Source organism: Crinia signifera, unplaced genomic scaffold (assembly GCF_055691185.1).
Source record: "Crinia signifera unplaced genomic scaffold, ASM5569118v1 HAP2_SCAFFOLD_132, whole genome shotgun sequence".
Lineage (NCBI taxonomy): Eukaryota > Metazoa > Chordata > Amphibia > Anura > Myobatrachidae > Crinia > Crinia signifera.
The window spans coordinates 78,317-103,818 of NW_028142025.1; the positions used below are offsets into that span (position 1 = coordinate 78,317).

At 44.3% G+C, this 25,502-nt stretch overlaps 1 gene segment (V, D, J or C); it reads right to left on the bottom strand.

Moving 5' to 3' along the window:
* Positions 1–398: 398 nt before the first annotated feature.
* On the bottom strand, positions 399–23,924 carry LOC146053258 (immunoglobulin heavy constant epsilon-like). The segment is given in 9 exon segments: positions 399–4,076; positions 7,122–7,478; positions 9,371–9,685; positions 14,847–15,194; positions 17,431–17,727; positions 18,875–18,934; positions 20,910–21,273; positions 21,343–21,409; positions 23,782–23,924. Coding segments are annotated over 7 exon segments (2,019 nt in total).
* Positions 23,925–25,502: the final 1,578 nt, after the last annotated feature.

Genomic DNA, 25,502 nt, shown 5'->3' on the forward strand with positions numbered 1-25,502 from the left:
CGAGGAAAATAAATTCTGTACTGAATTAAGATGAGGATTCTTCACCATTAGAGCAGTAACAATCTGGAACTCATTGCCGGTGGGGTGATTACAGCAACTACTGTTAATGAATTCATATCAACAATGGATACATTTTTGGGCACTAAGGGAATCCTATAGATATGACTTACTCAAGGCAGTAGTTACAAGTTAGATAGGTTGAACTCAAAGGACTATCGTCTTTTTTTCAGCTTTAATTACTATGTTACTATGGCCCTTATTCTCAGTGGCAAACGCAGGATTTTCAGAAGGGGGTTTCCAGAGGGGCGGAGCAAAGCACGGAGATGGACACTTAGGTGACCCAGAAAAACAAGGTATAAGCAGCGCTTTCATACAATAATTGCAAGTGTATGCATCAATCTTAATTGTAAAAAATTTAATAAAACAATACACATAAAATACAGTAATAGTAAAATACAGTAGAATTATATGGACCATTGATTAGAATATAGTCACCACCAATGTTGGAAAGACCTGCACTGATCTTGACAGCAAATGTCCAATGTGAAATGGAGGGAGTCCGTCCAAACGTTCTTATGTCACCTGGGGATGCTTGGTTGTTGGCCCGTTGGCAGATGTTGGTATAGCCAATCCGGGAAACTTTATTTGTATAGGCAATCCACTTTACAGGAATAGTTGGTCGGTCTGCAACCTTTCTCGTCAGGATTGAGGACAGGAACAGGATCAGATGATTTAGCAGGAGATATTGATTTTGCAAAGGGTGGTGTAATTGTTCTTCTCAGATGGGTGGTCCAAACGCACCAACGCGTTTCGCTGTGCTAACCCACAGCTTTGTCAAGGTGTGTTCTACTGGTGGGAGTCCATGATATTTATACCTGACTTCCTGTATGGTAATTTGCATACATTAATTGATGCATACACTTAATCCTTAAAAATAATACAAATATGTTTGCTCAGAGATGTAGTGACATAATCAACTATATAGATTACACTTATGAATATCATTTATATATAAAAAAAAACGTATATTTATAGTATTAGAAATCTTAGACATCTATAGGAGTTCCGGGTCACTTAATGATGTCACTTCCTGGTGTGTAGTGAATTGTTTACCCCAATTGAATTACCGTTATCTCATTAGAGGCAATGGATGTTTACACAATAGTGCTCGTTTTAGAAATTGGGTTTGTTTAGCCGGCTTAGGTACGTGTCTGAATATGGCACAGATCGTTTGGTATATGTCAATATTGATCCCCGTATTGTCACTCCGAAATCGGAAGTGACGTTACGGGTATAGGAACCAATAGATGCTGGTTTAGTTCGTCTGGTTTCTAAGGGGACGCGTCACTAGCAATGACCGATACCCGGAAGTGACGTTCCGTCTCTCAGACGCTTCTTGTTTAGTTCGTCTGGTTTCTAAGGGGACGCGTCACTAGCATTGTCCGGTACCCGGAAGTGACGTTCCGTCTCTCAGGCGCTTTATGTTTAGTTCTGTTGTCATAGCGATATCGTTCCCTAAGCCGGCAATCGGTTCAGCTTTGCTGTTAGGTAAAATATGTTCTATCGCTGAACTTCAATATATTGGATGGTCAGCCTCATATTGGTTGTATTACAGCCGGAAGTGACATTACGGGTGGGGAGACTAACAGAGCTTTCACCATAATTGAATGGTTACTATGGTGACATAGCGCTTCTGTGTTCTAGTCGCAAAGATGACATTATGTAGTTCAAGAGAGTAGCATACAAATAATGCTCAAAAAGAGTATATAATTATTAACAGTACAGAGATATATCATTTTATATATAATAGAAACTATTTTAATTAATAATTTGGAAGAATTCACAAAGTATGATTTGAATGGAGTTCTTATACATTATATAAATCTACATATTATCATTTATATCAGCTAGGTCAATCCTCCTAGTACAGTGATTTCATAGAAACAAAAACTGTATGGTAATACTTATATATGTATATATATGACTGGATCCAAGGGTACATAGACAGATGTTATTTTGCTTGTAGAATATCCTTATATATGTACATTTATGTTTTATATTTTAAGATAGAGAGCAAAATTGTATAGATATCTTATTTATAAATTTCATATAAATGTTTGATTATTGTATTCTAGTAAGACCAAAAAATATATAATAATAATAATATATATAATAAAAAGTAAAAAATAAAAAATAATAATAATAATAATCTTAATAATAATAACCGACCACCCCCTTAAGCAGCAGCTAACCAAGAAAACCACCCATATATAAGCGCTCTATACATTAACCTAGGTTAATTATTTGTACTTAGGTGACCCAGTATATGCCGGGTCAGTTAAAGTATTATAGATAGACCAAATGTAAATAAATAATAATAATATACACACACACATATATAAATATATATATATATATATATATATATATATACATAACAGCAGTGTAGACCCCTGGGCATAGCAATGTATTGGGACCCCTACCGATCCTCCAGCTGTAGGGGTGGGGGAAGCTTTGATGTCCCACGGGTGGTAGGGGGTATTATATCAACCGCTCAGCATGTAGGGCCTGGATCAGTAATTTCCACTAATTACCCCTTTACTGCACAGATGGTGGGAGATGGGGTGGAAGAAGTGGGCATTTGGCTGAATGAAGGAGCCCTGATACATAACTTCCAGGGTGGTAGAGGATGTTTAATATGCAGTGGAGGGGGTGTATAGTGGAGTGAGCTTATTATTCATAATTTTCTGATGGGAGGACAGCTTGCTCCACTGCAGATATCTCCAGTTCCCAGAAATAGATTTCTTAGATTTTAATGGAATTTAAAACTAGAGAATCCCACCTACCAAATGGTATTGGGGACTAGGGGATCAGAGTTCAGGAGGCAGAGCAATCCACCAACGAGTATATAAAACTACATACTAGTTGTGTGGAGCTGGAGCAGTAACCAGCTGCTAGAAGGCTGATATCTCTGGTTCTGGGAAAAGAAGCTACTAGTGTCCATCAAAGGGGGAGAGTCCCAGCTTTTGGAATATATCCTCAGAAAAACTCTAAGTCAGACAGAACCTGAAATATCTGACTGGGAAGAGCAATTAACAGGCTTGGATGGGGGCCACTGTTTTGAAGTCAGATATCTCCGGTTTCCAAGGGCCGATTTTTAAAATTCTTGTACCCATAAAAAGAGGAGACCCTCAGCTTTCAGTCTAGCGCCCTTAGACTCCTAGGGTGATTTCTGGGTACTCAGAAATCCCCCTGCGTGCATTACTGATTCTAGTTCACTCTTAGAGGCAAATTCCTTCTTAGCTGGACAAAACCATGGGCTTATTCTAGTTCACTCTTTCTGACAAAATCCTTCTTAGATGGACAAAACCATGTGCACTGCAGGGGGGCAGATGTAACATGTGCAGAGAGAATTAGATTTGGGTGGGGTTTTACTTCAAAGGGAGATCTACCAGTTTGATTGTATTTTTCATTTAAGAGCCAATGGTTTTTTTTTTTCTGTGGGGGCCAATATATTTTTAACTGTGGGGATTTGATGGTGTGCCGCAGTAATTTTAAAATCTTCTTTGGTGTGCCGCGAGTTGAAAAACACTGGTGCAAGTTGTGGATAACCTCATTATGGTATGCGAATAGTACAAAACATTAAAAAGTCCAATATCCAAAATACATCCGGTCCCAGCATTTTGTATATGGGAGACTGTATTTCCTTCCTTATGTCCCCGTACTGATTCCGGACACATTCAGGGGCCCCGTGCCTCTCTCTATTGGCTGTTCCAGACAATCATGTTCCACTACACAGATTAATTCCACCCCCTGGTCGGAGCTCTGGACAGGGGTAAAAGTCACATAAACCTTATGTAAATAGGTCTGGTCGTCCCAGTTGTATGATCTCTGATGTGAGACCTCGTATCTATCATTAGGCAGCTCGGTCAGGCTTCCGGCTTCCTTTCGGAACCATGTCACAGAAAAAAGAAGATCCGGGAAATATTTAGAAATGTGACAGGTCAGAGTCGCTTGTTTGTTATCCTCCAGCATTGGAGCAATTATGTCCGAGACCTGTGGGGGGCAGATATTTCCTGGGGGGTGGGAAGAAAAATAGAGACCAATAGTTATCGGAAGCTGATGATAACCCACAGGTAGAAATCTGCGCTGTACTGATTCCAACTAACAAGGAGCTTGCTTTCATTATCTAGCGCTAGGCAGATGAAAGCTAGCAGCTGATTGGTTGGTATGTTTACCATGCATCATTTTGAAGGAACCTTACAGCAATATCTATATAATAAGTTGAAGAGTCTGTGTGCGTGTGTGTGTGTGTGCGTGTGTGTGTGCGTGTCCGTCGCATTGCGGACACACCGTGGCACTCAGAGACACCAAATTCAGCAATAAGATACCTCTGGACCCGGTGGTGTGCACCTCGAAGCCCTTTTTGGGAAATTTCACTTAGAAATTTAAAAAAACACCAAGTTTTAATTTTCCTTCATTGATGTTCTGGGGAAAAGATCGATGATCTGGGAAACCGGTTGCGAAGGAACAACTCCACACCTGATTTCATTGCTGTCATTGAGTATGAATGACACAGTCTAACATTATGGTGAAGGCTTTAAACAATTAGGAAATAATTGAGGATATACATAGACCACACATAACACACACATACACATTGTACACGCACACACAGTACACCACATACGCACACATAGCACACAACACACACATTTATACGTAGAGCACCTCACACACTTACACATTGGACAGATACACACACACAACACACCAAATGCAGTACAATACAAATCCATACACACTACAACACACACCAAAAAACAGTACAACAAACACACACTTAAACATTGCCAGGATACGCAAAGCACAATACACACACATATATACGTAGCACACCTCACAAACTTACACATTCGGCAGAGACACACAACACAACACTCACAGTACAACACACAATCACATTCACTACAACACACACCCAAAAACAGTACAATACACAGAACAAACACACTTAAATATTGCACAGATACACACAGCACACTACACACACACAGATTTATACATAGCACACCTTACGCACTTACACATAGGGCAGATACACACAACACACACACACACATAACATACCTCTAACAGCACAACACACACCCACATTCACCACACACACCCAAAAAACAGTACAACACACACAAAACACACACTTAAACATTGCACATATACACAAAGACACAACACACACATACTGTATATACGTAGCACACCTCACACACTTACGCATTGGACAGATACATACAACACACATAACCACATACACTACAACACACACAAAAAAACAGTACAACACACACAAACACACAAAACACATAAAAAATAATTTGCCGTTTATTTAACAGTCTGTACCGGCAAATAAAAACTGTACCTAATGTACCGTTTCTACTTTGTTCCCCATATCCGTCTCTCCAGTCCTCCAGCCTGTCACTGCGCTCCCCGGCCAGTTGCACTGAGAAATCTTTGTCCTGGCCAATGCACCCATTGATCAATACAAAGTGGGTACACTGCACTCACCCTGTTAGTCAGTTTGATATCAGGCACTGCTCTGCCTTAAGGGTTTCTCAGACTCTTTTGGTTCATAGATAATGTTTGGTCGATGGGCATGAGCGCTGCATGCATTTGTTTGAATGTTATGAGTGTAAGAAGTTGAAGAATAAGACTGAGATGAAGATTTGTCATGTTATAGTGTACAATGTACAATTTACTCAATAAATCGTAAAAAAAAAAACTGTGTACATAGAAGTACAATCAAGAAATGAATGTAGGGTTAAAAAAATAAATTCTGATTCAAACTGATAATTGTTTGGATGGCGGTGGGTTGCGAAACAAATCTATAGGTGGAGGGGGTATGGATATTGTGGGCATAATTGGTGTTTGGTACACCTACAGGGGGTCCCCAGTTGATGAGAAATTTTCACTACAGTGTCACCGTAGGGGGATTTCCAATTGGGGTTCAGGTGGTCTTTTAGGGACCCCTTTACAATCTCCTGGAGCCTACGGTCTCCCTCAGTGATTGACTATCATTAAGGGAGACCGTACGCTCAAGGAGAAGAGACGTACAAGATTGTAAAGGGTCCCTAAAAGACCACCTGGACCCCAATTGGGAATACCCCTATGGTGACACTGTGACCGTGACACTGTAGTGAAAATCCCATCAATTGAGGGCCCCCTGTAGGTGTAACAAACACCAATTATGCCCACAATATCCATACCCCCACTTATAGATGTGTTCCACCCCATCCAAACAATTATCAGTTTGAATCAGAACTTATTTTTTAATCCTACTTTAATTTCTTGATTGTACTTCTACTGTATGTACACTTACATTTTTTTTCACGATTTATTGAGTAAATTGTACACTTTATAACATGGCAATTCTTTTTCTCAGTCTTATTCTTCAACTTCTTACACTCCAAACCTTATCAATGCATCCATTGATGATTGTGATGGCTGGATCAGTGGATTGGCCCGGCGGGTGGAGGGAAGAATTTGGACCATTGCACCCATTCCCAGTGGTGCATTACATTACATTTTTAATTAATTATGGCGCGGTAAGTAACGCGCACCCCGGTCCCTTTGCACTCAGCGCCTGTAATTACACACCCTATAAACTGTACCATTGAAAGTATAGAAATGGAGGTGTGGCCACGTCCCTTTCTGATTTTGTACCGATTTCTGACCCTCAGATGTTGGAGGGTATGTCATAGGTGCTAAATCTCAGGAGTGGATGTGGAATTCATCAACACATACAAGTTATCAACTCAGGAGCGTTGTGTTTCAAACAACAACACCACACCTGATTTCATTGCCGTCATTGAGTATCAGTGCAAACACATTCTAACATTATGGTGGAATCTATAACAAATTACAATCTTAGGTCTTTGGCACAGCATACTGTATATTGTAAGATGACATTTTTCAGCAATTTTGTAAAAAAAGAAACCCCAAGGTTTTCCCGGGCAACGCCGGGCGGGTCAGCTAGTAGATAATAAAACGATACATACACAAATAATAGTGCGGAGAAGCCATGCGTATTAATATGACACATTTCCAGAGAATGTACTTACGTATATTGAGCGGTCCCGTGCTCTTCTCCAGAGGGTGCTCCAGGCTGGGGTGATCCACTCGGCAGATGTATTCTGCTCCTTGGTCTTCAGCCACTGTTGGGGTAAAACGCAAAATGGCCGAGCAGCTATAGCCACGTGCTCCACGTGTTCCACACGTTTCGCGCTTCTCCTGATAGACTTCTGGCGTGCAGTTATTGGGGACCGGTACTGCAGAAGCGTTTCCTTGTCCTTTCCGTAACCAGGTCACCGTGATCACATTCGGGAAGTATCCTCTTATGTTACAGTACAGTTTGGTCTCTTCGTTATCCAGCAATTCCAGCACCAGAATTGTGTCTATCTGTGGCCGCCAGGGCAGATCTGCAAATACAAATTGTTACTCTGTGGAATTACTGGACCAACGGGAGTTTTATGGTCTCTAACTACGGCTTCGCACAAGCACCATTCAGCGTGAAAACGGCAGCTCTGAAATAACTTTGGTAATTGATCATTCTGCTCTATACTGGAGTTACACTGAAGTGAAACTGAAGGACAGAAACAACAACTGAGAAACCAAAGTCTGCTTTGAGTGAGTTCAATTCATTCTCACAACACACTACTCCTGGCTGCTTAATCTGGCGATTCAACCATAATATCATCATTTTTACATCTGCAAACAACTTTTACTATCACTGTTAATGCTTGTATTTGCACTGTCAGTTTTGAAAATGCCCAGCTGTACCTCTAATGACTTCACCTGTCCTGCTCTTCCATTGATTTTAGGTGTCCCCCAAAATTTTATTCTTGGCCCTCTTCTTCTCTATCTCTATACGTCTTCTCTGGGTGAGCATATTTGCTCACTCGACTTCCACTATCACCTCTATGCTGATAACAGTGAAATCTACCGCTCCTTTCCTGATCGCTCTCCCTCTATCCTCACTCATATCTCCAACTGTCTCTCTGCTGACTACTCCTGGATGACCCAGCGCTTTTTTAGACTTAAAATATCAAGGACTAAGCTGACCTCTTCCCACCCTCCTGCATAAAACCCGACCATCTCTCATCCTAACCTACTGTTTATGCCCACTTCTTCCCCTTCTGTGTCACCCCAGTCTGTCTAACCCTCCCCTTTAGAATGTAAGCTCTCACGAGCAGGGCCCTCTCTCCTCATGTGCCTTTCTTAGAATATATAAACCTCTGCCACCCTGATGCTTGCTTCAGTGTCCTGTCCCCTGATGCAACTATCCATATTAACCATGTACTTGTCCTAAACTGTCTTGTGCTGTAATTTGTTATGTGTTTTTGCTAATAACTATGCTCTGTAAAGCGCTGCGGAATATGTATGCGCTATATAAGAAACTGTTAATAAAAAAATAAATAATAACTAAACTGCTGTAACCCATAGCAACTCTACTAGAATATGAATGAATTTCATTGGTCGCCAAGCATCAGAAATCATATCATCGTTGCCAGATTACAGAAAACGTTCCTCTACTTTTCATGACCCAATAAACTGTGACTGCTCTACCTGGGCCAGATTAAGGGAGGAGCAACAAGGACGTCTGTCTTGGGGCCCCCACACATTAAGGGCCCCCTGCATACAGTCGTTTTAATGGTACTTTATCTCTCCAAGGCTTCGTACATCTGCCCATAAGTCCAAGATGCATTATTTATGAGGTTATGGTATACAACATCTACAGTCTCTAGGTCTACAACCACTAATGGTCAACAGGGTTAAATGCTCGACAGGGTCTAAAAGTTGACATTGAAAAGGTCCAAAGATCGACAGGGTTCAAATGTCGGCATAAAAAAAGGTTGACATGGTCAAAATGTCGACATGGAAAAAGATCAATATTTTTAAATGTTTTTAGGGTGTCTGTCGTCATAGGTCGACATGGAAACTGTCTAAGTCCCCTCGCATCGCTTGCTGCACTCGGCACACTATTTTATTCTCTCTCCACGCCCTAGTGGATGGTAGGTTATGAAATACAACGTGACGGCACATGTTGGTTCAAAATGTAGTAAAAAATAGCATGTCCATCTTTTCCATGGCTACCTGTTCACCATGTCGACATATTGTCTGTCAACCTTTTGAGATGTAAATCGTGGGCGCCGTGCTAGGAAACAAGTACCAAAGCATTTTACAGTACATGGGTCATAAACCATCAATGATAATGAATCGTCAATGGTCATCCTTAGCCTATTGTGTACTAGTATTGCATTATGGGTAGTGCTATATTCTATAAGTGTATTGAGTTTCCAGGACTTCTTACCTCTGGCAGTCAATAACCTGGTCTCAGGTCCATCCATAGACGCATGGTGCCAAGTCACATAAAACTTATATTGTGGATCGCCAAAGCTGCAGCCCAGAATGCCACATTCACTGGTAACGTCCCACAAGAAGCCATCGTCATGCCCCGTGAAGGTTTCTGTGTGTTTTGTGCCCTGCCGCACTCCTCTCCGGGGTTGTGTCTCATCCCGGTGCCACCTGATGCTGATCTCTTTGGGATAAAACATCTTGAGACACAGAGAGAAGTGCACCATCCCATCATCCAGTGCCATCTGTATGGGCTCCTCCTGAGGTTTCGCTGGGTGGTAACAACAAGATGAAGAACGTAAAGAGTCGGCCATGGATGAGGCATTTACTGTACATTGTTCTGACAAAACCACAATGTGTGTATTAAAATTGTTTCTGCACTAATTTAAAGATATTACAATCAGTGTGACCTCAATCTAGAAGCTGGTATAGGGTTAGTGTTAGTTTTATGGGTCAGGATTAGGTATAGGGTTAGTATTAGTTTTAGGGGTCAGGATTAGGTATAGGGTGTTAGTTTTAGGGGTCAGGATTAGGTATAGGGTTAGTGTTAGTCTTAGGGGTCAGGATTAGGTATAGGGTTAATGTTAGTATTAGGGGTCAGGATTAGGTATAGGATTAGTGTTAGTTTTAGGGATCAGTATTAGGTATAGGGTTAGTGTTAGGGGTCAGGATTGGGTATAATGTTAGTGTTGGTTTTAGGGTTCAGAATTGGATATAGTGTTAGTCTTAGGGATCATGATTAGATATAGGGTTAGTGTTAGTCTTAGGGGTCAGGATTAGGTATAGTGTTAGTTTTAGGGGTCAGAATTAGGTATAGTGTTAGTTTTAGGGGTCAGAATAAGGTATAGGGTTAGTTTTAGGGGTCAGGATTGGGTATAGGGTTACTGTTAGTTTTAGGGGTCAGGATTAGGTACAGGGTTAGTGTTAGCGGTCAGAATTAGATAAAGGGTTAGTGTTAGGGGTCCAGGATTGGGTATAGGGTTAGTGTTAACGGTCAGGATTAGATATAGGGTTAGTGTTAGGGTTCCAGGATTGGGTATAGGGTTAGTGTTGGCGGTCAGGATTAGATATAGGCTTAGTGTTAGCGGTCCAGGATTGGTTATAGGGTTAGTGTTAGTGGTCAGGATTAGATATAGGGTTAGTGTGAAATCCCAGGTGTCATTATTAGGTATATGGTTAGTGTTAGTCTAATGGGGTCCAGGATTAGGTATGGGGTTAGTGTTAGTTTTAGGAGACAGGATTAGGTGTAGGGATCATGTTAGTCTAATGGGGTGTACACATGCTTTGATTTTGACATGGTTTTGAATTAAATTTTGCTTCTAGAAGCAAAATCGAATTGCAATTAGACACTTTCGATCCACAATCGATGCTGATGCGCGCTCCCGTTTTGTCTTCATTGAAACAAAAACAGACTGTGCAGGCAAGACTCTATAGAATACAATATAGTAACTTGAATTTGTACTGTGAGCCTACACTGCGAAATCGAAATTGAATCTAATGCAAAAGTACAGATCTAATGCCAAATAGAATGGAAAATCAAATCGAACATCGAATCTAAACCAAATGGAAGCGTGTGTACACACCTTTAGGGGTCATGATTAGGTATAGGGTTAGTGTTAGTTTTAGGGGTCAGGATTAGGTATAGGGTTAGTCTTAGGGGTCAGGATTAGGTATAGGGTTAGATTTAGGGGGTCAGGATTAGGTATAGGGTTAGTTTTAGGGGTCAGGATTAGGTATAGGGTTAGTATTAGTTTTAGGGGTCCAGGATTAAGAATAGGGTCAGGGCTGGATTAAAGCAGGGGCAAAAGGGGTGAGTACCCCTGGGCCCCCCTCTAGATGGTTGGCATGTATTTAAAAAAAAAATGTTTTACTGTAGCTAAATGTTTTGTGCATGGCAGTGGGGTAGTGCTGCAGCTTCACCTATCTGCCAATGTGACAATGATTAATGGTGCTGAGCATCGGGAGCCAAGGCACACTGACTGCACAAGTGTGCAGTGCATTACTGGGAGTTGACTAAATCCCATGACACTTTGCACAAGAGGACAGAGGCTGAGAAGTTTGTGCTGAGCTGTGATTGGTGGAGCTCATTAAATGCTTCTAAGGTCCATGGAGGACAGCAGCAGTAGCCTAGTCATGGGAGGGTTTTTAATCAGAGGCAGCACTGGGACTGTGAGGTCTCCAACAGTCCTACAGAGTAAGGTGCAGAGGGACAAACACAGGTTTTTCATGTGGTATGTATGTATGTATGTATGTATGTATGTATGTATGTATGTATCCCCTGCAGTTACCCATTGACCAAGTTTATACTGCCTTTACTCTGTGTTTTGACAGTGTAATATTCTCCCATGCAGTTTGCAGCCAGTAATGACAAGTGCAAGGGGGCCCCCCTGTCTAAAGTGCCCCGGGACCCCGAAGGCTTAATGGCACTGTATAGGGTTAGTGTTAGGGGTCCAGGATTAGGTATAGGGGTAGTGTTAGTTTTAGATTAGATTAGATTAGATACCTCTTTATTGTCATCACCCCAAATAGGGTGACAAAATTCATTTAGCATCCATCCAGTACAAAACATCAATAAATAAAATACAAGATAGTCCATAGGCAAACCCAACCACCAACTCCTAACCCATTTCAACATTCATTTCTAAAATCGCCCTCGGGAAAAAACTATCCCTCATCCTACTTGTTTTACTTTTCAAGCACCTGAACCGTCTGCCAGAAGGTAACAAAGTAAACAGCACATTTGCTGGGTGGGTTCTATCCTTAGCAATACTGTGTGCCCTACGCAAGCAGCGTTTCCTCTGAATATCATTAGCTGATGGAAGAGGAACCCCCACTACTCGCTGAGCCAATTTTATTACCCTTTGGATTTGCTTCTGCTCTACTACAGTGCAATTCCCGTACCACACAGTAATGCAATTTGTTAGGATGCTTTCTACCGCACATCTATAGAAATTTAATAGAATTGGTGTCGATAATTGTTGTTTCTTAAGCATCCTAAGAAAAAAAAGGCGTTGATGGGCCTTCCTCACTAGACAATTAACATTAGTAGACCATGTCAGGTCTTCTGAAATGTAGGTGCCTAGGAATTTAAAATTAGGAACCTGATCCACAACTGTCCCATTGATTTCTACTGGCTGGATTGGTTTAGATTTCCTTTTTCTAAAATCTACGACAATTTCTTTTGTTTTACTGGCATTTAAGAAAAGATTATTGGCGCTACACCACTCGGTTAGTAACTGAATCTCACTCCTGTATGCTGCTTCATTATCATTGTCTATGAGGCCTATCAGTGTTGTGTCATCAGCAAATTTAATTATGACATTCGAGTCATACGTTGGTTTACAATCAGATGTAAAGATTGAATAAAGAAACGGACTTAGCACACACCCCTGCGGGACCCCCGTACTCAGCATAACTGGATCTGAGCACAGTTTACCTGCTCTTACCACTTGGGGCCTATCAGTCAAGAAGTCCCCTATCCAGTTACATAAAGAGTCGCTTACCCCTAGATCGTATAACTTAGAGATTAGCCTAGATGGTAACATCGTATTAAAGGCAGAGCTAAAATCAATGAACAGCAGCCGAGCGTATGTATTGCTTTTATCTAAATGCGACAGAACAGTATATAGCAGCAGAGAAATTGCATCATCAATGCTTCTATTTTTGCGGTAAGCAAACTGGAATGAATCCAAATCTGGTGGAAAAGCAGCTTTTAAATGTGTTAATACCAATCTCTCAAAACACTTCATCACTATAGGAGTGAGCGCAACAGGACGGTAATCGTTCAGAACTGCTGGCCTAGAGTTTTTTGGCACTGGGATAATAGTAGTGCTTTTAAAGCACTCAGGAACCCTTGACATAGAGAGAGACATATTAAATATATCTGTCAATACCCTTGCCAATTGCTCAGCTTCCACTCTCAGTATCCGCCCCGAGATGCCATCCGGTCCAGCCGATTTGTTAACATTAATTGCGTTCAGACCGGCCAGGACTTCAGCGTATGTCAACACAAGCGACTGGCCCGTACAGGGCAATCTGGACACCCTTCCAACATTAGCCCTGTCAAATCGAGCGTAAAAATCATTCAGCTCGTTTAATATGGGCATGTCCATTTCAGGGAGTGGACTATTTTTCCCCGCATTATAGTTGCAGATACCCCGAATTCCCTGCCATAAATGACGGGGATCAGATGTAATAAGATGCTCCTCAATCTTTGACTTATAGCAATATTTTGCCCTAGCAATACCCTTCTTTAGGTTAGCCCTAGCTGTATTATAGGCCACTGTGTCTCCCATTTTAAAGGCTATGTTTCGAGCCTTAAGCAAAAGCCGGACCTCCCCACTCATCCACGGCTTCTCATTCGGGTACACAGTAATCCTTTTCCAGGTACAGATATTATCGGCTGTACTTTTGATATAATTCAAAACAGATGAGGCATACATAGGGGTCCAGGATTAGGTATAGGGTTAGTTTTAGAGTTGTGTTAGTTTGAGGGAACAGAATTAGAGTTGTAGAGTTTTAGAGTTGTGTTAGTTTGAGGGAACAGAATTAGGGTTAGTGTTAGTCTTAAAGTGTCAGGATTATGTATATGTTTAGTTTTAGGTGTTAGGATTATTTATAGGGCTAATGTTAGTCTCAGGTGTCAGGATTATGTATAGGGTTAGTTTTAGGGGTCCAGGATTAGGTATAGCGTTAGTCTTAGGGTCCAGGATTATGTATAGGGTTAGTTTTAGGGGTCCAGGATTAGGTATAGCGTTAGTCTTAGGGTCCAGGATTATGTATAGGGTTAGTTTTAGGGGTCCAGGATTAGGTATAGCGTTAGTCTTAGGGTCCAGGATTATGTATAGGGTTAGTTTTAGGGGTCCAGGATTAGGTATAGCGTTAGTCTTAGGGTCCAGGATTATGTATAGGGTTAGTTTTAGGGGTCAAGGATTAGGGATAGGGGTTACTGCTTTCTCACCAGTGTGATGTTTTCGGGTGGTGTGCTTGGGCTGGATTAGGGGTAGTCCATGCACTACAATTGAGCTTAAAATGTTAGGGTTTTACCCTATGATGAGGTTACCTGGACGTGGTGGATAAACCCAAAATGTAGCAAAAAGAAACCCTATTAATTGCAAAATGTATAAATGTATTATAAATAAACATTTTGAATAGTGCATCTGCATTATTCTCATTGTGTGGCACTACAAGTCTCAGCACAGTAGCACATCTCATTACATGTACAGTAGTGAGGGTGTGCAGTCTGCACTGAGAACTTGACAATAATCTGGTGTTGACATTCGGAGTGTCAGCTCTCCGTAACACACCCTGCCGACTGCAGCCTGTGTACGTTCTGCTGCAGCTGGCATATTTCTGCTGAACTGATTATTAATAATAAGAGGACTTATGGAAACCCCCAGCCACCATCTTGCCCATAGTGGTCTGACACTCACCCATCATGCTGAACCCTCCGGTGCTTTTCCTAATCGCATTCTCCAGAGAGGGGTGTTGGACTTGGCAGGTGTATTCTGCCCCCTGGTGGTCTCTCAGGGTGGGGGTGAGCAGCAGTTGTGCTATGCAGCTATAGGTGTTATCTGGATTCTTATGTGATTTTATCCTTGGGATGGAAACATCGTCAGTCTCTTGGCATAACTCCTGTTTCTGCTCTTTCCTCCTCCTCAGCCACCGCACGGTGACAGCGTCCGGGAAATACCCCGAGATTCTGCACTCTAGGGTGACTGGGGTGTTGTGGTATAAACGGGGTGTCTGTATGTCCTCCACAACCGGCATCCACAGGAAATCTGCAGAAGAGAAGGCATCACATGACACACAGGCCTGGCGTCCCATAGTTGGAACACATGACACACAGGCCCGGCGTCCCATAGGTGGAACACATAACACGGAGGCCTGACGTCCCATAGGTGGAACACATGACACACAGGCCCGGCCTCCCATAGGTGGAACACATGACACACAGGCACGGCGTCCCATAGGTGGAACACATGACACACAGCCCTGGCCTCCCATAGGTGGAGCACATGACCCACAGGCCTGGCGTCCCATGGGTGGAACACATAACATGGAGGCCTGACGTCCCATAGGTGGAGCACATGACACACAGGCCTGGCGTCCCATAGGTGGAACACGTGACACACAGGCCTGGCGTCCCATAGGTGGAACACATAACACGGGGGCCTAATGTCCCATAGGTGGAACACAGGACACACAGGCCCGGCGACCCATGGGTGGAACACATAACACGGAGGCCTGACGTCCCATAGGTGGAGCACATGACACACAGGCCCGGCGTTCCATAGGTGGAACACATGACACACATGCCCGGCGTCCCATAGGTGGAACACATGGCACACAGGCCCGGCATCCTATAGGTGGAACACATGACACACAGGCCTGGCGTCCCATAGGTGGAACACATGACACACAGGCCTGGCGTCCTATAGGTGGAACGAACACATGACACACAGGCCCGGCGTCCCATAGGTGGAGCACATGACACACAGGCCTGGCCTCCCATAGGTGGAACACATGACACACAGGCCCGGCCTCCCATAGGTGGAACACATGACACACAGGCCCGGCCTCCCATAGGTGGAACACATGATACACAGGCCTGGCGTCCCATAGGTGGAACACATGATACACAGGCCTGGCGTCCCATAGGTGGAACACATGACACACAGGCCTGGCGTCCCATAGGTGGAACACATGACACACAGGCCTGGCGTCCCATAGGTGGAACACATGACACACAGGCCTGGCCTCCCATAGGTGGAACACATGACACACAGGCCTGGCGTCCCATAGGTGGAACACATAATACGGAGGCCTGGCGTCCCATAGGTGGAACACATGACACACAGGCCCGGCATCCTATAGGTGGAGCACATGACACACAGGCCTGGCCTCCCATAGGTGGAACACATGACACACAGGCCTGGCATCCCATAGGTGGAACACATGACACACAGGCCTGGCGTCCTATAGGTGGAACACATGACACACAGGCCCGGCGTCCCATAGGTGGAGCACATGACACACAGGCCTGGCCTCCCATAGGTGGAACACATGACACACAGGCCCGGCCTCCCATAGGTGGAACACATGACACACAGGCCCGGCCTCCCATAGGTGGAACACATGATACACAGGCCTGGCGTCCCATAGGTGGAGCACATGATACACAGGCCTGGCGTCCCATAGGTGGAACACATGATACACAGGCCTGGCGTCCCATAGGTGGAACACATGACACACAGGCCTGGCGTCCCATAGGTGGAACACATGACACACAGGCCTGGCGTCCCATAGGTGGAACACATGACACACAGGCCTGGCCTCCCATAGGTGGAACACATGACACACAGGCCTGGCGTCCCATAGGTGAAACACATAATACGGAGGCCTGGCGTCCCATAGGTGGAACACATGACACACAGGCCCGGCCTCCCATAAGTTAAGGCATGCGATTGGGTGCCCAGATATTACACAAGTACCGCCCACAGCTTTAATTTATATTGCAATTTAGATTTCAGTTAGGACATGCCCCATCCAAAGCTAACTTTTTGCACATATTACGTCTGCCCCACCTGCAGTGCAGCAAGGTGATGCATAGGTGCACAGTTACTTGCTTTTTTTAGATTGCCCTGATCAGTTTAATGTGCACCATGTATAGACTCTGGCTCTTATTCAGATCTGATCACAAATTTGTTCTCAAAATGGGCAAAACCATGTGCACTGCAGGTGGGGTGGATGTAACATGTACAGAGAGAGAGTTAGATTTGTGTGAGTTATTTTGTTTCTGTGCAGGATAAATACTGGCTGCATTATTTTTACACTGCAATTTATATTTCAGTTTCAACACACCCCACCCAATTGTAACTCTCTCTGCACATGTTACATCTGCCCCTCCTGCAGTGCACATGGTTTTGTCCATTTTGAGAACAAATTTGTACTGCGATCAGATCTGAATAAGGGCCTCTATGTAGACTCTCTGTGCCACGAGAACCGTTCTCTCACCCGGGTCTCGGAGAGTCAGCTCCTGTGCGCCATGGCTGTCTGTGTACTGATGGTCCCAGCTTACACACACTCTCCAGTCAGGATTTCTCAGGAGCGTCTCTGGAATTCGGACCTCGCTACAGACTGTGTATTTGTTATCTGCCTGTTCTGTGTAGCGATTCCTACAAGTAACAGCTTCTTGTGCATCACCGACTCCACACGTCCAGTCAGTCTGTATGTATCGGGGATAAAATCTCTCCAGAGTCAGGGAATACTTTATCTCTCCATTGTCACACAGACTCGGGATAACCGCTCCCGCTGGAAAACAACCACAGATAATTGTATTACCTCCTCCAAATACAGTATTTGCTTTATATAATAGAGTGTAATGGGCTATAGACTCATATTCTACAAATGCAGCACGCTCTCCTAAATCATCTCCCCCAGCTGAGACCTGGAGTATTCTCAATGTTCTACTATGGCAAATAATAGTCATTTCATGGAACACTACCTAGGTCTAACCTATTGCACTCAGGAAAATTCCTATGTAGTGCATACAAGATGGCCGCCTCGCCTGATACCTCTCATGCAATGACTCCATAACCCACAGAGGATAGAACCCAAACCCTGAATTACACTTATTGGGGGTCATTCTAATTTGGTCCTCCGCGCATTCTCATGGGGGACCAGTGAGTTGATTTTATATAGTGTGGCGAGTGCAGTAATCTGCGTCCCCTTGCGGGGCTCGCCACGCTTCGGGCTCGGTGGCTCGCTGCGCTCACCACGCTATATAAAATCAACTCCATGCGTAGTGGATAGTGGGGTTATGAACAGGTAAAAAATCAGATTGGGCGATATATCAGCCGATATCGCATCCGATATATCGGGCACCGTGAAACTAAACAAGTACAGATGTGTCCTTGTAGATTCAGCCTCAATACACCACACTGCATGTGAAGACTGATTAGAAGTGAGCCGCCAGGTCCAGTGAAGAGGTGGACATCACCTTTTGCCAAAAATGCATCTAAGGACTGCACCGATTAATATGATACAGTACATTTGTATACTGTGTGCGACTGAGTCAGCATCGAGAGTAGAACAGAACTTGTATTGGGAAAATCTGTACAGATTCAGGGACTCATTTGCACACAGATATACACAAAATACTTATCCGCACAGAATCCTGGTGCTTCCTAGCTGCACCACATTGCGACTAAGATGCATTTTCGGTACATAAAAATGACAGTGTCTCACGGAACTGCTGCAATGATCCATCAGGACACATGTGTAAAATGATGGTTCCTAGGCCACTTGTGGTCACAACAGAGGGTATTATAGGACCTAGAAACTTGTTTATACCCTGGTTTGTTTGGGGGTTTTTGTGTACTAAACTCCCAAAATTAATGTTGCCGTCCCTAATTCCCACCAATATTATTTGCTCTCACCCTGTAAGCTCCATTCTCACCTACAGGTGTCGCTCTGTCACCTGATCCCTCTGACTGCTTCAGTCTTTCAAATCCATCAACTGGGAATAGAAAGTATGAGATTAACACAGGCTCCCAGCTGCATAATGTGTGCAGTATACTAGCCCTTTATAGGGAGCCAACAAAAAGGAACAAACATTCCAACGAAATAAGACAATGGGTAAAGAATATTAATCAACATACAGCAGCAAAGAAATTCATTATAGGGCCAAATGTAACAGGGTGTGAGAATCAGAAAGTGAGAGGTTTTGGGAGCGGCAATCATTTACACTGCAAAGTCAGTTTGCCATGTAAATTGCCGCTTTAAAAAAAATGGGAAAACTCTCCCAAAATCTCTCACTTTCTGATTCTCACACCCTGTTACACTTGGCCCATATTTATCAAAATAATAATTTTATTTTTAATGGAGAGTATTAATTACAGAAACCGGCACAGCCATGGGTGCAAGGTTTTCCCCAAATTGCAATAAACATTTCACAGTCAATTAGGAACAACTTGGGTCAGATGTATTAAGCTTGGTAAAGTGATCTAGTGGTGATAAAGTGATAACGCAACAACCAATCATGTGTTTGTAAAAGGCCAGTTAGGAGCTCAATACGTCTGCCCCATGGTTCCGTATGGAATTGTAGTGCATATGGGGATAACTTAGTAATGAAGGTGGAGGTGCATAGATGATATTTTTAGGGTTAGGGTTAGGTACTACAGAAGGGTTAAGGTTAGGTACTAGAGGGAGGGTTAAGGTTAGGTACTAGAGAAGGGTTAAGGTTAGGTACTAGAGAAGGGTTAAGGTTAGGTACTAGAGAAGGGTTAAGGTTAGGTACTAGAGGGAGGGTTAAGGTTAGGTACTAGAGAAGGGTTAGGGTTAGGTACTAGAGCAGTGATTCCCAAACTGTGTGCCGTGGCTCCCTGGGGTGCCTCGGGTCACTTGCAGGGGTGCCGCTCCTTGGTGGTCCAGGACCAACTCAAATTATTAATGGTTAATTATTTATGAGCAAAACCAGTGCTGGTGGCTGCCAGTCATAGAATGTGTACAAACAGAAGCAAATCCTGCCCTTTACCACATAACTGACGCTAAGAATCGCATATAAACCCAATCTAATTCATTTTTTTGGGACCTAGGGGTGCCGTGAAAACAACTCAGATTCTCTAGGGTGCCGTGAATCAAAAAAGATTGGGAACCCCTGTACTAGAGGGAGGGTTATGCATTATGGGAAGGGATAGGCATTAGGGGGAGGGTTAGGTACTAGAGAGGGGTTAGGGTTTGTCACTAGGGGAAGGATTAGGGGTTGGTACTAGAGGGAGGGCTAGGGTTAGTCACTAGGGGAAGAGCTAGGTACTAGAGGAGGGTTTGGGTTTGGCTTTAGGAGGAGGTTAGGGTTAGGTACTAGAGGAACGGTTAGGTTTAGGCACTAGAGGAACGGTTAGGTTTAGGCACTAGGGGAAGGGTTACGGTTAGGCACTAGGGGAAGGGTTACGGTTAGGCACTAGAGGAGGGTTACGGTTAGGCACTAGGTTAGGGTTAGTACTAGGGGGAAAGTTAAGGTTACAAGTCATCTTGAAGTCACTACTGGACCCAGAAGACACACCAGAGATATTTTTATTCACATTTTAGTCATGTCAACATTTAATCATTGTCAACACGATGAGTGTCAAAATGTTCAATGTTGTGATGCCAAGCGTGCTGACATTACAAACATGCCAACTCCCATGTCAACATACTGAATGTTGGTAAAATACAATAACAGGTAATCACAGGGCTCTCCCGGTGCACGCGCCAAACATATTAATGTTCATCTATCTAAGAAAATCCCTTCTTCCATCCGGGGGGAGATTTACACATCCTTCTAAAAATGAAAGTTGGGTGTGTTGCTATTGGCTACCAATCACAATCCATTATAGCCTAGAGAGAATAGCGATATCTAGAATCTGATTGGTTTCCTATTTCCTTTTAGAAGGTGAATATCTCCCCCCCCCCCCCGCATGAACACAAGTGTCTTATAGGAAAACATCTCTCACCTTTCTTCAAGTCTCTCTCCAGCTCCTTTGCCACGTTCTTCTCACTGATGCTATCCAGGACAGTGAGGGTCACCTCAATCCCATAGACATCCTTGTAGTATTCCCTGATGAGGTTGGCCACCCCATCGCAGTCTTTGTCCTCTACTTTGATTCTAGTGATCTTCTTATAACGCTCCTCAACCTCCAAGTCCAGTAACTTCTCTTTGAATTTTTTCAACCCGTTCTTCCCCAAATTCTCCAGAGCGTTCACCAGGACGTCTCTCACTGTCGTCCCCATGACTTCTTGTAGAGTGACTGTCACAGATTATGCGTCACACGCCCCATTCTCCCTGTAGCATGCAGTACGGTCACAACTGCCCAGTGACTACGGTGACATATTGTATCAACGCAAGTTTGGGCTGACGGGAAAAGACACAAAAGGTTTCCTGCTTACCGATACTGCGGCAAAGCTCAGGCTGTGATCATAGTATCCCTGTTATCACCGTAGAAGTGCATATCAGCTACACCGGAGACAGGAAGAGGTTAATAAATTACCAGAGTGTAAACACAGGAGCAAACAGAGGATGCCACCGCCCCGTACAGTATGCATAACTCCAACTACTTTGTAATCTTGACCCTCCCCCTTCCAGTCCCAACTCCTTGCTTCCCAGCCTTGACTACTCCCCTTCCCAGTCCTGAAGGGTAGTGGGTAGTAGCGAAAGTATTGGCATACAGGTTGATTATGCCTCATCCGAAATGTTAGGGACCACAAGCATTTTGAATAAGGGATTATTACGTATCTCTGAATATATTTTTTTTCTTATACATACTCACCTGGTCCCCCTGTGGTCCCCCAACATCCACGGAGACCATCGGATTAATCTTTAACGGCATCTCCGGACCCAAGAATGCACTGCACACGTCACCAGCGCACCCGTACAATTCATCCTTGGGACCAGTTATGCCACTGAGGATGAATTCCGATGGTCGCTATGGACACTGGGGGAAGAGGTGAGTATGAAAAAAGGTGCAGGGTGAATAAATAAATCTCGGTTTTTGGAATATGTAGGTTTTGGGATATCCGGATAAGGGATACTCAGCCTGTATACATAGGTTGGGGGAAAGGTTGTATATATACTGTACACAGTGGATAAAAGGGAAGGCATTGAGGTATACATAGGAGGGGGATACTAGGGGGTATATACACAGTGTATATGCTGTAAATGTACATGTATGCACAAAGATAAACATGTATGTAATGAGTAACAACATAGAATGGGCACTGACACTAGGGACAGCAGTCACCGGGAAAGGGCCAACGTATCCATCGGCTAATTCAGAAGGCAGCCTAGGGGGGGTAATGCCACTACTTAGCCACTGTATCCTGTGTATCTTTCTTCTGTAGTTGGGGAAATGATCATTTTAATTAAGGGACAGAGCTCTGTAGCTTCCTCCCCCCTCTCCCGTCTGTGTGCACTCAGCAGCGGCAATAACAGGACTCATCTCTGGGTCGCTGCTGAATGTGCACAAGCAAAGGGTTAAAGATCACATTTTACATGCAGAAGCTGGCAGATAAGAAGTTCCAGACCTGAGCTACAGTACTCCCCCCCCCGCGGCTTCGCTGGGATGCCGCGATCAAGAGGCCATGCACCCAATTTGTTACCACTGTTGGGGGGCATGGGCAGCGCTCTGTAATATGCTAGCCATGCCCCCAGCCCACTTGTCTTCGTGAGCATGGTAAGCGTTACGAAGACACACCCCCCTTGCATGTGCCCGCAGCAGGAGAAATCAGCCGATAGTCCGCGACCACTGAATGATTTCCCCTGCCATCGCAAATATAGGTCAGCGGAGACTGACTTATATTTGTGGGTGCCCAGGATGAAGACAGGGCGGGCGGCTGACATCATCGGCATCGACCTGCCAACGTACCCATGGGAACGGCCAGCATTTTCATGAAACGCTGGGTGTTCCTATGTCCCGGTGCCACCACCCCTTCCGTCCCCATCCCTCCCTCCCCGCTGCGAACGGCCCGGCGACACTGTAAATGGGTTTGTCGACAAGCATTAGGTCAACACCATAAGGTCAACATGGTTCTAGGTTGACATGGGTTTAGATCGCCAGGAGATTAGGTTGACCTGGTCACGGTCAACAGTAAAAAGGTAGACGTGGTGTTTGTCACAGTTTTTTTACCCGCATGTTGACACAGTCAACATGGACACAGTTTCCAGTGCACCGCATCCCCTCACATCGCTCTCCATGCTTCGGGCACGGTGCCCCACTATGCTTAGCACACTATTTTATTTTCCCACCGTGACCTAGTGGATGGTAGGGCATGAAATACCGCCTGTCGGCACATGTCGGCTCAAAAAAACAGTGAAAAACCCATGTCGACCTTTTGACTGTGAACATAGGCCATGTTGACCTAACGCTAGTGTCGACCTAATGGCATGTCGACCTTGACCCATGTTGACCTATCTCCATGTCGACCAAATGGTGTCTACCCAATGCTTGTCGACCAACATGCCATAGACCAAATGACCGTATCCCCTGTAAATCGCCAAGGAAGTTGGCAGTTGGGGTTTGCACATGCACAGAAGTGTACATACGCAAACCCCGACCATGGGGGCAGGGGCGGAATTAGGTTCTCTCCTTGTGAACCAGAATCGGCCCCGTACTGTATATTCTGTAACATAGCCCCTCCCCCCACTAGTCACATGCTGCCTGTCTCTGACATAGTGCAGCTGCACAGTGACATCACACATCTGTGTTACACCACATTGTGCACTAATCACTAGTGACTGCAGACCATAGTAGTATTATTACTGTAAGGTGACTTGTCCCAGACACAGCACCATGCAATCAGTATATAACATTAGTATATAACATTCTGTACTTGCGTAAACTCTTCCGTCTCCTCTCAGCGTCCTCCCCTCTTCTCCCCATCACAGGAATCCTCCCATCAGGAAGAGGGCGGGTGCTGGGTGGTAACATTGTTTACACACTGGGGGTTATTCTGGTTCACTCGCAAAGGCAAATTCCTTGGACAAAACCATGTGCACTGCAGGTGGAGCAGATGTAACATGTGCAGAGAGAATTAGATTTGGGTGGGGTTTTATTTCAAAGTGAGATCTATATTGCAGTGTAAAAATAAAGCAGTCATTATATTCCCTGCACAGAAACAAAATAACTCACCCAAATCTAACTCTCTATGCACATGTTACATCTGCCCCACCTGCAGTGCACATGGTTTTGTCCATTTGAGAAGGAATTTGCTTTTGCTAGTGAACCAGAATAAGGGCCACTGTTACGTCTTATGGGAGAATGTGTGTAACAGACAGATAAGGAATGTCACTGTATCTGTACCCTGGCTGCAGCTGGGTGTCAGGCTACGCTGAGCTGGGACATCTGCCAGCAATGTCATCCCATAATCTACCTGTGCACCTGTACAAACATACATGTCACTTCATGAGTATCAACTGTAATCTACATGAGCATCAGTAAGCGGGTGTCTTATACTGTAGCACAGGGGTTCCAAAACTTTTTTTAATCATGGCACCCCTGGGTATCAGAATTGTGTTCGCGACACCCCTAGGGCAAAAATTTCTCATTGGTAAAATCAGAATCAGCGGGACCTTCAAGTGGCCCCCGAAATTATGGCGAGGGGGTGTAGCCTTCAAATCGCATCACTCGTGAGAAGCCATGCCCGTTTTGCCGCTGCTGCCCCTCTGGGGATTAGACACTGTGCGCATGCGCACAGCATCTAATCACTGCTGACACTGCTGGCCCCGGGTGGGAAGCGGGAACGTCCCCAAAAAACGGGACAGTTGGGAGGTACTGTATGCATTAAGTAAATTGTGTTTATAGCTCTTCCTTAGTGTCGGTTATGTGATATTGGACAGGATTCACTTGTGTTTGTCCACAAATTGCCTATTACATTGGTCACAAATCATTTGAATTGGTCATGGAGCGCCAATCCAGGGCACCGCTGCAATTCTCCAAGTGCCCAGGGAGGGAACCACTGCTGTAGGCATAATACCAAACATTGCTTCATTATGATAGTGAGAGCCTTAAGGCGGCCATACAGCAATTTATCTGAGGCCTGAAATTGCATGAGATTCCCTGGGCGTACATTGGTGTGTGTGTGTGTGGGGGGGGGGGGTACCGAACCTGCATGGAGGTTCAACCGCAGTCAGGTCGCTTCTGCCCCAAAACCATCGGTCTGCCAAAAACTGCTCTATAGCTTTCTTAGACCATCCGGCTGAGTAGGTCCGCAATCGGTTGGCTAATTAACGCACACCACACCTAAAATACTGACACATGCACGCAATAATAAGCAATGCACCACCACCATTCCGAGGTAGGATTGTTTGCATTGTTTGGGAGCCCAAATACACATGCTGTAATATGTGGAATTAGGTCCCTTATAAACATCTACACCCTTCATGCAACTGTGTCTGTCATGTTAGGACAACAGGACACACAAATCACAGGAGTCGACATGTGTCAACGCTCACACTTGCACCAAAACATACACTTCACACCATTAAATTACACACCTCTATGAGGTTTAACAATTCTTTCAATGGTTTGGAAATATTTGCCTATACTGTACTT